The sequence below is a fragment of the Protopterus annectens genome, chromosome 16.part0, assembly GCF_019279795.1.
Source record: "Protopterus annectens isolate FY-2018-M chromosome 16.part0, PAN1.0, whole genome shotgun sequence".
Taxonomy (NCBI): Eukaryota; Metazoa; Chordata; order Ceratodontiformes; family Protopteridae; genus Protopterus; species Protopterus annectens.
In genome coordinates this window covers 48,013,102-48,030,558 of record NC_056750.1, presented here as the reverse complement: position 1 = coordinate 48,030,558, position 17,457 = coordinate 48,013,102, and the positions used below count along the sequence as shown (strand labels likewise).

Genomic DNA, 17,457 nt, shown 5'->3' with positions numbered 1-17,457 from the left:
CTGGGATGTCTTCTGTGCAGAGTCTGCATGTCCTCCCTGTGGTCGTGTGGGTTTCCTTTGGGTTCTCCGGTTTCCTCCCACATCCCAAAGACATGCTGTAGGTGGACTGGACACTCTAAATTGGCCCTAGGTGCGAGTGTGTGCATGTGTGTGCCTTCTGTGGAAGGTTGGGCGCTGGGCTGGCAACTCAACACCATAAAACTCCACTGCCAATCATGAGCAGACAGGTGATCCACTGTGGCGACGCCTAACCGGGAAAAGCCGAAAGAAGAAGATTTATAACACTCCTCATAGCTTCATCAGTGGTTAAAATTTTCCACTGTTTCTCTATGATGTCTCTGTAGCACTTAACATCACTGGAGACAAACTTTTAGTTTGTCATTGTCTTCACTACATACATTCTTCTCAGTATTCCTAATATATTTCTTACCATAGTAAGGTTTAGCTCTATCACCTCTTAGTTTTGTAACAGTTCTAACACTTTCACTGACATCATTCTCAGCGTAAACCCTAGCAATGAACGCTTTCTCTAAATATTGAGTTTGCTGAATGAATTCATCATTTTTAACACTGAGTCTAGATGCCCTGAATACCTGACTATTAACAACACTTTTAAACACATGAGCTGGATGCATACTGTTTCTATGTAAAAATTGGTTACAGTAAAATGGTTTCCTATATAATTTTGTAGTTACACCAATCTCTGCATCCATTATAACACTCACATCTAAAAAATCAACTGACTGACTTGAAATGATGTAGGAAATTTTCAAATAGGTAGTGGTTTCATTAAGATATTCTGTGAAAACTCCAAAAGACTGTATGGTCCCTTTCCAAAGCAGAAAGATATCATCAACAAAGCATCTATAAAAGACCACCTGTGGACTGAAAGGCCCTTCAAATACATGGTCTTGTTCCCATGTCACTAATACAGCATTGGCGTAGCTATTATCGCATGATGTGCCCATAGCTACGCCATGCTTCTGCCAATATATGCAGTCATTAAATACAAATAAGTTGTTTTGTAAAATACATTCTAACAGAACTGTCAATAATTCCACTTCCTTATCAGAAAACGTACTATACTTCTGTAAGAAACATTTCAATTTCCATATACCATCATCATTAGGAATCACAGTGAATCATGATGAAATGTCTAAGGTAGCCAGTAATAAATCTCCAGTGGTGGATAAAGTTTCAATACATGAAAATAAATCACTCAAAAATGTTGAGTGTCTCTTAACACATGTGAAATTTCATTCAAAATGGGTCTAAGCTAGCTGGTTCTGTACACCAGTTTCTTCCTGCAACTATAGGACGTAGTGGAGGGTATAACATATCCTTATGTACTTTGGGCAGACCTTGAATGATGGGTAACAATGGGTTCAAGACAATAAAGAAATACAATAATTTACTATCAATCAATCCCGTATGAAACAAGTTCCTCAATGCATCACGTACATTAACTATTATTATTTCAACTTTCCTTTGTGATATTTTCAGATAAAACTGATTGTTAGATAACATTTCAATCATATCAGTATTATACCTAGTTACATCAAATAAAACTATAGGGCCACTTTTGTCAGCTGGTTGAATAATTAAATTTCTATTGTCTTGTAATTTCCTTAATGCCATGTATTCATCTTTAGTTAAATTATAGTGCATAGAATCTGAATTATGTTTTTGTAACTTATAAAAATCTTCTAAACATAATTTTTCAAAAGCTATAACTAAGGAATTGGCATTGGGTAAATATGTACTAGGTTTCCTAAACTCACAAATATTACTTCTAAAACATTCATTATCTTTAAAATTCAATTTCAACACTAAATAAAGGGGATCCAGTATCTGTCTGCCTGGGACGACATGATCGACAGACCACGATGCTTTGCAAGAGATGGTCTGCACCTGTCGCCCCTGGGCATCAGGTTACTGGCTAAGGCTCTTGCCACCCCTATAGTGCCTTTTTTAGGCAAAGTTCAAAGGACAAAACCACCATCATAATAGGTACAAGCATGCAAAATCTGAAGGTAATGCTACTCAATGCTAGAAGTCTAAACCTCAAAATGCACTCTCTCGAGGCACTCCTAAAAATGGAGAACATCGATATCTGTACAGTAACTGAGACCTGGTTCAAGGCTCCAGAGAGCACCCCTGCAATACCAGGCTACAACTCTTACCACACTTTTCAGCCACCAAACCAGGACCGAAACACTAAAGGTGGAGGAGTGTCAATATGCACCAAGGATATTCGCACCAATAGGCTAGTTACCCAACACAATGCGTCTGAAATTCTCCAGGTGCAACTAACACTAGGTAAGACTGCACTCCAAATTGTAGCTTGCTACAGATCCCCCAACATACCCCAAGATTCCCACTACACTTTTCTAAACATACTGGAAAATATTAAGATAGAACCAAACACCCTAATACTGGGTGATTTTAACTACCCTGCCATTAACTGGGAAAACTACTCATGTACCAACACCTTTGCCCAACGGTTCTTGGAATTCATAAATTCCAATGCCCTGGATCAACTAATCCATAGTCCCACCAGGAGCTCCAGTATCCTAGACCTGGTCATTATCAACATGGGAAATCGATGCTCCACACCTATGATCACCCCCTCGTTAGTCAGGTCTGACCATAAGCTAATCACCCTTAACATCCACATCCCACCCCCACCCCCTCCAGTAAGGAAACCTCCATAAAAAACTTCCCCAAAGCTAACTTCATGCTACTCAAGTAAGAAGTGGCAAACTTCATGACATCCATGCAGACGGGAACTGAAAGTTCGACTGCTGAATCCTACACTAAGGCACTGTACAAGCACATCCACTTGTGCATGAATCGTGCCATCCCCAATAGAACCAAGACGCTCTCCTCCAAAAAAAGGAAGCCAATCTGGTGGTCCCTTGCCATAAACAAACTTTACAACAAAAGGAAGAAACTGTTGCAGAAAAAAGGAAAATCCCAGGATGGAAAAAACTCCCTTACCAGCCTCAGTAAGAAACTGAGATCCCTCATAAAATCCGCCAAAACTAGTTACGAAAATAAAATTGCCAAAGATTCCAAAGACAACTACAAGGCATTCTATAACTATGTCAAGAATCTAAATGGCAATGCTCAGATCTGCTTTGAGCTAAACAGAATGGCATTAAATATACTGATCCCAAGGATATTGCCAATATCCGGGCAGATCGATTCAGTGCCAACTTCACCCCCCTCTCACCCCCTAAATGGCCCATCTCAATACTAGAAGATTGCCAAATTCTGGTAATAACGGCCACACAGGTAAAAAACGCACTCTCCAAAGCTAAGAATACAGCATCAATGGGACCAGATGACAACCTGGGCTGTGTACTACATGAACTACAATATGAACTGGCACCTCATCTAAGTGTCATGTTTAATCATAGCCTCACCTCAGGTTTTGTGCCCACTGAGTGGTGCAGAGCTACAGTTATCCCACTCCACAAGGGGTGATCCACCTTGGATCCTGGAAACTACCGTCCCATCAGTCTGATGAGCCTTATCTGCAAGGCCATGGAGCGTATTATCATGGAACTTATAAACAAAGACATTGGCAACCTTCAAACACTGGACACCACCCAGTTTGGGTTCGTGAAGGGCCGATCTTGTCTCCTAAACCTGATTGACTTCTTTGAATCAGTCTCCAGAGCCATGGACAAGGGTAAGGTGGTCCACGCAGCCTATCCAGACCTTGCCAAGGCCTTTGACATCATCACCCACTCTGAAATCATAGATAAACTTTCTAAGCTGGGCATTAATCCCTACATCACCCAATGGGTTGCTAACTGGCTTACTGATAGATCCCACAATGTAAAAGTAGCCGACTCCAAATCCAGCTCCAGACAAGTGGAGTACCTCAGGGTTCAATCCTGGGACCACTGTTGTTTGGCATCTACTTCTCTGAAGTACAGGCCAACACTAAGGGACTCTGGCTAACAAAGTTTGCAGATGACTGCAAACTGGGAGCCATTATTGAATCCCCAAATTATGTGGATACTCTACAAAAGGGCCTTACAGAAACAGATGCTTGGTGCCAGAGCCATGGGCTCAAGCTCAATGCCAAGAAATGTATTGTTATCCCCTTTGTAGAAAAAACATGTACCAGTGAATTACCATATAGGTGGCAGTACACTAAACACCGAAATTGTGATAAGAGACTTAGGGACACAGGTGGACAGTGGTCTCACTCAATAACCACATCGCCACAACAGTCAGGAAATCCTTCTATGTGGCACACCTCATCACTAAGGGCTTTTCATCCAGAAAAAAGGAGGTCATTGTCCCACTGTACTCATCCCTCATTAGACCCATTATAGAATACAATGCCCTGTTTGGTATGTACCTCTCAAGACATCTGCAACAACTGGAAAGGCCGCAGAAATACCTCACTAAAAGAATCACAGGCCTAAAGCAGATGCCCTGTGCTGACCGCCTTAAAAAAACTCCAGCTATACTCTGTCGCATATCATCTACTCAGAGGCGATCTCTGCTTAACATACAAGGCCATGTCAAACCCAGAGCCGTTGGACATGCTACACTTAAAGAAATCCCAATCCCTCAAAGCCACACGCTCCAGGGATCTAAACCTTGTCATCACAATAAACAAAACATGCTGGAGGGATAGGTTCCTGACCCAGAGATTCCCCAGACTCTGGAATAGATTGCCCATATATGTCAAGCAGAGTGCCTCTTTGGCCCTCTTCAAAAAGGAACCTTGATGATTGGATGGGAGAAAGGAAATTCACCCTGGGGATCATGTCAGTCGCCCTGCTAGACAGGGGTCCAGGGAAGTAAATAGTGTGGGAAGAAATAGCCAGGGAATTGTTATGGCTAGGCTTGTATAGGCCCTAGGGCTGATAGCCTAGTACCAACCTATGAACCTATGAACCTATGAAATTCCTGATGAACAATTTAAAGTCTAAAACAGCTTTGGTGAAGTCTAGTTTCTGTGTAGGAATAAACGACAAACCTTTAGTTAGAAGAGAAATCTCATCGTCAGTTAATGTATGAGTAGAAAGGTTCAAAATTAGTCCTTCTGTTTGTTCCAAAACTTCTTTAAGGTCAGCGTACCATTTGCTTCTCCTTCTATCTTCCTTTTCATCCGATTCTGGCTCCGTGACCGTGACCTCTGCTGATGGAACATTCTCTGTTCCTTTATTGGAAGTGGAAATGGAAGTTGGCTTAAAAAAGAAGGAACAGCCGACTTGCCATTACCAAGGTGATTCATTGAAGTAATTTCCTTGGTTAATGCAACAACAGGTTCCGGCTCATCTGAATGATAGATTTGAGCCGTTACTTGAAATGTTTTCTTCCGTGCTCCTAACCCAGATATTGGAACTTCCTTTCTCTCTGACCATCTCAGAAACTACGTTCTCATCATGACGTCGCTCGTGAGGACTAATCAGATCATCTGGAGGGCTTACAGCATTATTTTGAATAATGGATTGCTCATTACAACTAGTAATGAACGCATTATTCAAACGATCATTGGAAATACTAACGCCAGTTGGTCTAACATCATTACTGGCCATTTGTCCATTGTAACATGGCCAAGTGAACACATTAGCAGCAGCAAAGTCAGCACAATCTCTAACTTCTTCAACTTAATTTTACAAAGTCTGAGCTCATACACAGTTACTGAATCAGTGAGTTCTGTTAAGTATTTCTCAACAGTATTTCTATCAAAGTGAGATAATAACTCATCATATTGCTTCATGATATCAGTAGTTAACAATTTGATTTCAGATGCTACATATTTAATTAATAGTTGCATATATTTGTAACTGCATTCCAAGTTCACCTGTTGACATTCGGCTAACAAGTCAGGTAAATTACTTTTCCTTGTGTGGGCATAACCAGAACTCTGAGCCCACGAGGCACTATTTTTTCTTTTAAACATACTTCTAAATGAAAGTTTTGATACTGTTGTCTCTTCAATTTAAATATGTTATTCTCTGTGGCACGTATCTTAGTTTTCAAAAGCACTATATCGACTATAGCACTAGTGCTATCATTACTAACCTCATGGTTACTGTCCAACAAAGGATTATCAGGATGGTGCAAGAAAGTCAAAAACTTATTAATTCTGTCCCAAGTTGTTAGGAACACTGTTACCATTCCTAGGAACATAGTCCAGTTCAATGATATCATTGTCACCATCAGCCATCTTTCTGGTTGGGCCAGTGGTAAAAAAGCCAGCAGAAATCTTCTTAGTAAAAACACAAATCACCGATCCCAGCCAACACTTGAATCCAACAAAAATCAAAATGCAAACCACATAAAAGACAGAAGGATCCAAGGACAGCAAGGAATTCCAGTATAATTCTTTCCTTTAATATAAAACGACAGGTACATAAGTGCTTTTATAGCAAAGCTACTTCATCAGATGTATACTAAAACACATACATAACAATTTATATAATCAATTCAATAGGTCACATGACTATTTACAATTACTGCTAAAAGGTATATTACATCTATAAAGAACTACATCCAAAAATAGTAGCATTCCATCTACAACTAAGTAACAAAAACAAATTCATTGTATATAAAAACATACAGATAAAATAAAACTGAAATAAAAATGAAACTGCTCATGTTGTATATTTGGCTTATTGCTCCACCTGTTTCAAATTCTATGTAGGGAAAATGGACAGGACCCTAAAGGAGATAATTAAAAAACATTACTATCATATTAATAAAGGCAGTAATGTTAGTGCCCTGTCCAAGCACATATTAAGTGCAGATAGTTCCCACTTTTTTAAGTTTATGGTAGTAGCAGACATTTTTGATAACATCAGAAAGAGAGAGATCAATAATTCAACAGTGCAGTTGGAATCGAAATGGATAATCAGGCTGAGAGGAGACGTTCGGCATGGCCTGAATGACAGGGTACCTATTAAACCAAGGCTTAAGGCTAGAAGTTTGAAGAAATAATACATGATTTCATGATTTTTACAAATGCTTTAATGAAATATTTATTGTTTGGAATGTTTTATTTTATCTGTATGTTTTTATATACAATGAATGTGTTTTTGTTACTTAGTTGTAGATGGAATGCTACTGTTTTTGGATGTAGTTCTTTATAGATGTAATATATCTTTTAGCAGTAATTGTAAATAGTCATGTGACCTATTGAATTTATTATATGAATGGTTATGTATGTGTTTTAGTATACATCTGATGAAGTAGCTTTGCTATGAAAGTACTTATGTACCTGTCGTTTTATATTAAAGGAAAGAATGACACTGGAATCCCTTGCTGTCCTTGGATCATTCTGTGTCTTTTATGAGATTTAGTTATGTTCTGATTGTTTTGATATAGAGATAGGTTGGAGGAAGTGTGGGGGTGGAGTTGGGATATTTTAAGTGTAGAATAGGATGAGTGGAAATTGGGGAAGAGTAGGGGAGCAGAATGAGCCTGAGTGAGCAGAATGCGGCCCAGCCACTGAATCTGGAAAATAGCAGTGTTTTTTTTTTTTTCCGGACACCTTTATTGAATTATCATTTGTGACATAGGCAAATTTACATTTATATAAAAGTAATCAAACTATAATTAACATAACAAACACTATGCTTCACATATACTGCTATATATCATATAACCTAAGCAACATGACATAAATTATTTAATTTCTGCCTTTTTTAACAAGAAACATCTTTATTAAACCATCATTTACTACATAGGCAATCATACACTTATATAACTGAAAACAAACCACACCAACGCAATCCTAGTTGTAAGTATTTTACATCACAAATCATAACGACACACTTCATTGCAAACAATATACATCACTTATAATCTACCCAATCTTTTTTATTCAAACATTACTTAGCTCATTTAAGTCCTGGCACCTTCTAAACCTCATTCCTCCCTTGTTTGTAGTGTCCCCACAATTCCCATTTTTTTCCTATGTAGTTTGCTCCTACCTTTTTCTAAAGATCTCAGTTCCAGATGTTTACCTCTGTTACTATATTCACTTCTTCTAGTATCGTTGGTTTAGATTTTGATTTCCACTTTCTAGTAATTGCTTTTTTGTTAACTACCATTATTAGACACAGCAAGGCCTTACTATTCTAGGCAATTCCGATTTTGTATCATAGCTCAGAAAAGTCATCTCCCTCATCAGACCAGTCTGCCCATCCGGCATCTTGGACAGTGGATTCCGCAGGGGATCCTCAACGTCCACCAATTCACCACATTCCCTGAAAATATGTTCTCAATTACCTCTTGTTTCTCCATCATACCTCCAACATTTGCTGTCTGCCTGAGGAAAAATTCTCTGGAGTCTACTCAGGGTATAGAAATATCTATGTAAACATTTCCAGGCAAAAATCCTAAAGATACTTACTTTCCCTCTGCTGCCTACTCTAATGATTCTAATAGATTATTAGAATATCCTCATCTAACTGTTTTCCTTCCCAACTGTTAGAACAGAATTACTGTTCTTCTATAACCCTCCTACTTAGCTAGCCATACCAGACTCTAAAGCAAAATCCTTAATATTATAACACATTTTAACTTTTCCATCTGCATGCACACACCATTGGCATCCTTAATTCTCTGAGGATCTAAACGTTTACCTATAAAGTCATATAAACACCACTCCCCTGCTCATAAAAACATCATAATCACCTCTATACAGCTAACCATAAATGTGGCTCTCCTTGCTAATCTGATATTCTACCACATACCTCGGACACATCTCTCACTCAAGGAATCTCATTTCAGAAATCTACATATAAAACGTCTCCTGTTCAAATACTCCATTACACTGAAATATGTAACATCTACTACATCCACTTTAAAGCAATTAGATGTTTAGGAATAAAGTACCACCAAATTCAAAACAACATACTCAAAAAAATCTTAAAGGAAAAACACTTTTATATACCCATATTGAGCACATTTTATTTGTATTTGTTTTCCAGGGTAGATCATTGATCTCTATATACCCTTTTCAGACTCACATCCTGCAAAAAACAAACAAACAAAAACATTACGAACATGTGCAGGTATATATATCCCAGTCTTGGCTGGTGTAATCTTACTGCCAGGACCTCAGACGTACTTATCTCTATTTCAAAATACCTTAACATTCATCACACCTTCACATACCTGGACTCAAATTATTTAATCTGAATATCGAAAGCCTCTGTAACAACACCAATGAACTACATGGATGGATAGCTAGGTACTCTCCTAATATCCTTGTAGTATCAAACTCCTGGCTAAAACCTCAAACCAAAGATTTGGAAATCATTTTCAGGGGCTGCAACATAATTCCAATGGAGAGGGTAAACAAACAAGCAGGTGGTGTCACTAACCTATTCCAAAATGACTTGCTGCACTCTAGGTACTCAAAATTGGGAGGGTGGCCTAATGGTTAAGGTATTTGCCTTACAAACACAAGGTGCAGGGTTTGAGTCTCACAAGGGATAATTGGCTAGGCTTAAAATGGCTCGCAAGGGCAGTTAGCTTAGTACTAACCTATGAACCTAAAATCGGAATCTCTGTTTGACAAAGCAGAAGTTCTAACAGCCGTCTTAGAACTCAACTCTCACAAAAGTGTATGAATTGTAGGCATCTACGTACCACTTAATACCAATATTTTCACCACTGAGATCCTTTTGTGGCAGTTTACTTCCAGCATAAAGAAAGAAACCATCATGCTAGGAGACAATAATATAAATCAGAATGATATACAGACAAATACATGCTAACAAAACATTACCATTTGGCCTAACTCAACTTACTAAAGATGACACAAGATGTAATAAAACATGTAACAAGGCAAGCAGAATAGACTGGATTCTACCAACTAACCTGGATACAATAACTGAGAAAGGCATTCTTCCAAATTCCTTTACTGATCATCACCCAACCTTTACTATTAGGCACAACAATAAAAATTTAAAAAACACTTGTGACAACACAGTAAGAAACCTGACCAGCTTTGGCATGGACATTTTTGTTAACACACTAAAACAAGGCAACTGGGTTTCCTCAAAATTCCTCTCACTGAATGATGTTGTTAAATATTTTAATACTACATTCCTAAATATACTCAAGCAAAAATACCAGTGCCTTGGGTGACACAAAACCAAACATCTCATGAGAACTAGGAACAAAATATGAAGATACTGGCAAAATGATACATGGTCCTGTCAGCTCCAATCTTACTGCCAACTACAAAACATTACAAAAAATACTGTTGTAATTTACAGCAGAATCATGCAAGTAACTGAAAAAATATTTGGGACACAATTAATAACATCCTAAAACAAAGGAAAAACAAAAAATGCAACTCACCCCTTTCGCTCTTGAATCTGATTCAAATGCTGCTTGTAAATTCCCTTTGTAACCTCTGCAATTACTAAAAAACCACATTCCTAGAACATCAACCCTAAACAACAGTTCTAGCTGTCATATATCTAGATTTCTTCTCCGAACTGTCCTCACAGGCACTATAAGAAAACACTTAAACTAAAGCCCACCGTACTAAGAAACAACAAACTCCCCATTGATATCTCAAACCTAGGGGCCAATCCACTTTCCTACCCCAAATTATTCCTCGTCAGTCAATCTGTACAAGAAATGTACATTCCTTCTTTATGGAAAAAAATCATTATTCCACTCCGCAAAGCAAGCTCCTCCATTATTCAACTACTTATCCATAACTATAATTTCATCTCTTTTCAAAATCCTTGAAAAATACATTCACTCATAAATAATGACCTTCCTTTTAGGCAAAATAAAAATTCTATATTACCCAGCATTGTTTCCATCACCGTGCAGAGACTGCCCTACTGTCCTTCATAAACTCAGTCTGCCAAAACAGAAACCAAGTTCATCTGATCTCTACCTTCTTTTTTGACCTCTCCAAAGCTTTTGATATGATATCCCATAAGCTGCTAATAAATAAGCTGTCCTGCTTAGGTCTAACTGTGCTCACTAATGCTTGTCTGACCAGCTACCTCTGCAAATAGCAGGACTTATATTCCATCTAATTCCAGTACAAACTGCTAACAGTCCATGTTAGGACAACTTTTATTTAACCTCCTTATTAATATGCATCAAGAATCAAAGCAAGTCTCCATTATTCGGTATGCTAAAAAATCTGTCCTAGTCTTTCCAGCCCACGTCCTCGCACATCTGCAAGAAATCACCCAAAAAAACCTCTGCTCCATTGAAGCTGCCTAGACCAATATCAGCTGCTCTTAATTCCTAAGGTAATACTCATAATCTCAACTCCTGACTCAATTTAATCTGAAGAAAAGAATATCACTGTCACGTCTTGTAATGACACCACAACTGAGCTAATTCAACACACTAAACTGCTTGGTGTCATTATCGATAACAATCTGAAATTCCATCAGTATGTACAACATGGCATGCAAAAAAAACACAGTTTATGATAGGCCTGCCATACAGGGTTAAACTTTACCTCACTGACCACATTCTTGTTAATTTAGCAATTTCCTTTTTACTTCCCAGTTTATTGCATGCATCCTGAGATTTCACAGTTCAGCAGACAATACAACAAGTAAGATTCCCCAAGTTCGCTACAAATGCTTCTAATGGAATTTGTCACTGCACAGCTCTTAAAAAACTGTAATGTCTTGACCCTCAGAACTTATTTACACATACTACACTATCCCCCCAAGGTCCTATTACTAGCCTTCTTCAATGGTACACCCCCAATGAGAATTCTAAGATCCAGTAACCAGGACTGCACACTTTTTCTAAAATCAAATGATTCTTGTGGAGATTATCTCTTCTCAGTATATGTATCCAAACTATGGAATGAAATACATCACCAGATAAAACAAGCTAATAACATCACTCATGACTACATTCAAAGCTATCCTGAAAACTCATGTGTTGAACAAATTGGTGTGTCACTGCATATCCCAGCTAGGATAATCATTCATTCATGTAGCTCACTTCATAGCTAGTCATGAACTTGAGTTTTAAATGCAACTGCTAAATTGTCTAAGTGTCCCATTTTGCAACCTCCCACCAGTATGACCTCCAGGTTCTGTGTTACCCTCAATTTCAAGATATGTTCTATATATACATATATAAAAAAACAGTATGTGTGGTTGCTATCTGGATCTACTCTTAATTTTGTAATATGGCCCAAAATTATATTTAAATGTTATGTCTATATATTTATGCATATAAATCTTATGTACTTACTACTCTGAATACTTTCCTCCCTAGGCTTCCTCTGAAAAGGGGTCTGTAACAAGTCAGGCTTTCCCGATCAACAAAGCCAAAAAATAAATAAATAAATACATTCTGTATGCGAGTCTTGATTTATCCTAAGTATGCACAGGTTTATTTTTTATTCATTGATAACAATGACACAACAAAGGGCTGCAATTAGACTAGGCTTTATCATTGTGTAAGAGAAACTATAGGGCAGATAAAGGCATAGAAAGATGAGGGTAAAGCTGAGGCAGGTTAGCGGGCTGTGGCAGGTAGACTTTTTAAATAAGAAGATATAAATAAGGGAAAAGTACAGAGTTACCTATCTAGATAACAGATTTATGAAGTGGGCGGCATCAAGCTAGCTAAAATTCATCCCTGGTTTAGCATCTATTTCTCTAATGGACACAGACAGCCTGTAAATGGCTCATCTCCCAGGCCCCTGCTTATAACTGTTTCATTTCCCAAGTCCCTGCTTACACTTATCAAGGGTACCAGTGCTTGTATTTTATACCATAAATGTGCAGAAGGTGGCTGTTAGTGTAGCTTAGAATGTTACACCATAGATGTGCAGAAGGTGGCTGTTAGTGTAACGTAGAGTGTTACACCACAGATGTGCAGATGGTGTCTGTTAGTGTAACTTAGTATTTTATACCATAAATGTGCAGAAGGTGGCTGCTAGTGTAGCTTAGAATGTTACACCATAGATGTGCAGAAGGTGGCTGTTAGTGTAGCTTAGAATGTTACACCACAGATGTGCAGAAGGTGGCTGTTAGTGTAGCTTAGAATGTTATACCACAGATGTGCAGAAAGTGTCTGTTAGTGTAGCTTAGAATGTTACACCACAGATGTGCAGAAGGTGGCTGTTAGTGTAGCTTAGAATGTTACACCATAGATGTGCAGAAGGTGTCTGTTAGTGTAGCTTAGTATGTTATACCACAAATGTGCAGAATGTGACTGTTAGTGTAGCTTAGAATGTTACACCACAGGTGTGCAGAAGGTGGCTGTTAGTGTTGCTTAGAATGTTACACCACAGATTTGCAGAAGGTGGCTGTTAGTGTAGCTTAGAATGTTACACCACAGATGTTCAGAAGGTGGCTGTTAGTGTAGCTTAGAATGTTATACCACAGATGTGCAGAAAGTGTCTGTTAGTGTAGCTTAGAATGTTACACCACAGGTGTGCAGAAGGTGGCTGTTAGTGTTGCTTAGAATGTTACACCACAGATTTGCAGAAGGTGGCTGTTAGTGTAGCTTAGACTGTTACACCACAGATGTGCAGAAGGTGGCTGTTAGTGTAGCTTAGAATGTTACACCACAGATGCACAGAACTGGCTATTAGTATCAGCTAAGATGTTTCAACATAGACATGCAGAAGATATGGCTTGATTGGAGTTTGTTGGGGGCTCATGAAGAAAGGGCATATACTAAGCAGCCTGTACAGTACTCCCCTTTGGGATGGCTATGTATATCTTTACAGCCAGCATCTGCCAGAGTAAAAATAGGCCAGGAAGATTTTGTGTTCTTGATAAGGAGGAATTTCCATAAGTAAAAAAAAGCTTCACTTTGGGGAATCAAAGTGGACTGGAGTACACCATAGTAAATTTTGGACTCTAATGATAAAGGGCCAGCAGTAAGCAGTTTCTATCAAACCTACCTACTTGTTCAAATGTATGAATTGTTTTGAGTATTTAAATTAACTAATTTAATTTGTTTTTCACAAAGACATGAAACTACTTTCACAGAGTGGGTAATGTAGCCCCTGTTGACTAGCTTATCATGGATTATAGCAGAAACTAATGGCATGCCTAATTTACACTATGCTACCAGATCTCTTCCACACAAATACAAATCTAAAGCTTCGATTTTAGATATGATTTATCAGTCAAATCTGATGCAGTCATTTAACTTGCATAAATCTTGTGGTGCAGAATGGAGACTTCCTGAGTAGGGTACTAGCATAACTCATCAGCTAATTAAATGTCATTAATTAAGACATAAACAAGCACATATTTCTTATAGTATTTTGCTGGAAAAAGAACCACTAAGACTAATGATTTTGCCACTTTCAGTTCTGCTTTCGCATTTATTCTCTGCCTTAAAGCCTACAGCTGACATTATTTTGCCACTGTGGGGACTGCATATGTTCCTACTGAAATAATACAGACACCTGTTTTGTCATCTTTTGGGAAACATTTAAAAGTACTGAACTCTTTTATGCTGAAGCATGGTACCATTTGTCGAGAGGTACTTACAACTGAGGAATTCTTTAATCTAAAAAGTGCTTCTCAATGACATAGACTAACTTTTTTTTGCCTGCTGTCTTATTCCCTACCTGTCTGCTACTTATCACAGCTACTTGACCATCTCCAAGCTCCATGCCCAACACAACAGTGTTAACCTAACTCAGCCTGTAGTCCCTGACCCCTTTTACCTGTGCACCAGTGTCTTCTTACTAGTGGCAAAGCCCAGCTTATCTTTTAATTCCTGGGTTCCATACTATTAAATACCAAGCAAAGTGCAAGCAGTGTGATGGTGCATATTACTATTTCCAAGAACGGTGCAGTTTTATTATATAGAGCTACTTTTTTATGCAACAATGTTATGGACACTCCTTCAAAAATGAAGCAATGCAGTGGAACAAGTGGCAAAACACACTTCTGTTAGCTAAGACATACCTTTACAACAAAATTAGAACAAGCTATTATTTTACATATGAAAGTGGTTTTGGTAGTAATACTGTTATTTGTGTAATGAGAATGATTTGAAGATGATGGTTTCAAGTGTTGCTAAAACCTGTTTTTTTCCTCAGGTCAGATTCCACAAAGTGGTGTTGTATGTACTGAGTCTGGAAACCTGTCATGTAAACGTATCATGCATGTGAACTTTGGAAATAATCTTGATTACATTAAAAAGATGGTTACAAGTGTCATCAAAGAATGCGACAATGGGTCATTTACATCTGTATCATTTCCTGCATTTGGTACAGGTAAGTTAAAAAAAACATTAATAAATGATGGCTTTTGCTTCTTTATAGAACATCCATTTATTAACTTATATCTGTAGTATAGTAATGTTTTATTGACTGATGTGCAAGTGATACAGGAGGTTACATTATCCCATATTAATTTCAGGTTACTTATATTACATGTACGTGCATCTGTGTACCTATATGGATGGATATAATTGCAGTAATCCATCCAAAGCTCCATAGGAAATGTATTTGTTGTTTCAAACTATTTCAAAGAAATTAAAATGAACTTTCTACAAAAACTAAATGGTGCCTTAAAAAATCTCACCATAAAAATAGAAGTCAGAACTTGTCTTCTCACCTACACACGTGCACACACACACACACACACACACACACACACACACACACACACACACACACACACATATACACATATACACACACACACACACACACACACACACACACACACACACACATACACACACACTGAAAATTTTGAGTTAAATGCAATGGCTGGAAAAAAGAAAATGTAAGTCCGGTTTTATATCTATCAATGTGTGTATATATATATATATATATATATATATATATATTTCAAAGAAATTAAAATGAACTTTATACAAAAACTAAATGGTGCCTTAAAAAATCTCACCATAAAAATAGAAGTCAGAACTTGTCTTCTCACCTACACACGTGCACATCTGTATCATTTCCTGCATTTGGTACAGGTAATGTACCAATATATATATATATATATATATATATATATAGAGAGAGAGAGAGAGAGAGTATCAATGACAACATCAGAAAATTGACTAAAAACTTGAACATTGCTAAAAGGGCAACTAAAGCAGTTCATGAACTTAGGTTGGCATCTGAAGCTAAGGAAAATTACAACTCCTTCTTTAGCTGCATTAGGAGACTAAAAAATAGCACCCAACATTACTCAAAACTTATTCATAATAGTACTACCTACTCTGCCATAATACATATTGCCAGCATACTAGCAAAGCAATTCAGTGTGAAGTTTACCAAAGACATAACTATCCAAAGCCTACTTATCCCTGAATGTCTCAGACCTTCCAATCATCACTAGAGAACATGTACTGTAGGGGCTCTCCAAGACTAAAAATACTTCCTCCATGGGACCTAACAATATTACCTGGGTGTTTTATAAATAGAACAAAACAAGCCCTAGTAGAGCCACTCTAAAAACTATTTAACCTGAGTTTAGCCACTGGCTTCATCTCTGAGGTCTGGCGCACAACAGTACTGATGCCATGCCACAAGCATGGCCCCACCAGTGACCCTTGTTAGCCTGGTGCGTCTTATTTGTAAAACTGGGAAATGTGTTATAACTGGCCTGATAAACTATACTATTAAAAATCTCATCAGGCAAGACCCACAAGCATTTGGCTTTGCCAAAAGTAGATCGTGTCTAATGAATTTGATTAACTTCTTCAAAAGGGTAATACATGCTGTTGAGAGTGCTCATGATGTTCACAAAGTATACCTTCACCTAGCCAAGATATTTGACAAAATTCTCTATGTTAGCATTGTTAGCATGTTTAATGTATAACAAAGAGATCACCTGGTGGTAAGATGGACAGTGAAGTGGGTAAAAGACAGACCCCACTTATACAGGTAGCAGGTGTCTCATTACAGAGTTTGAAGGTGATGACCTGTGTCCCACATGGCTCAGTGCTGGGACCTCTTTTCTTCATCATTTACTTTTCTAATCTCCAGACCATGAACCAGACCTCTGTCTAACCAATTTATTTATTTATTTATTTAAATTTGTTGACCGGGAGTGTCCGACTGGACGTAGGTCCATTTTCAGCGGAGGCCCGGGGAGAAAAGCTCCACAGTTAAAATAAACAGACAGTATTTACATTGGATTACATAGTGATTAACAATTTACATAGCAATTACTTACAACATATTTACAGATGAAGAACATACTACATCAGTAGACAGCTAGAATCTTTATCTGTGAAGTGCATACCAGACATTAACAAATGTTACAACAAGAAGAAGTTTGTGCTGTATAATAAGTACTGGCTTATGAGCATCTGAAGTTTGTAGACAACTATAAACTGGGAGTCATTGTCAAGTCCATCTCTGAAACCCAAGTCCTTCATCAAGAACTTGCACTCATAAATACCCAGTGTACTAAAAATGTGCCCAGATTAAATGCTAAAGAGTTCAATATTGTCACATTTGGTAGGCTA

General features: G+C 37.9%; 1 protein-coding gene across 1 annotated transcript in view; it reads left to right on the top strand.

Moving 5' to 3' along the window:
* LOC122790767 (protein mono-ADP-ribosyltransferase PARP14-like) overlaps nt 1-17,457 on the top strand; it is a 1,159,206-nt gene that overhangs the window by 651,000 nt on the left and 490,749 nt on the right. The window contains exon 12 of the mRNA XM_044058380.1: nt 15,062-15,238. Coding sequence (XP_043914315.1) covers nt 15,062-15,238 — 177 coding nt within the window. The remainder of the gene's footprint in view (nt 1-15,061; nt 15,239-17,457) is intronic.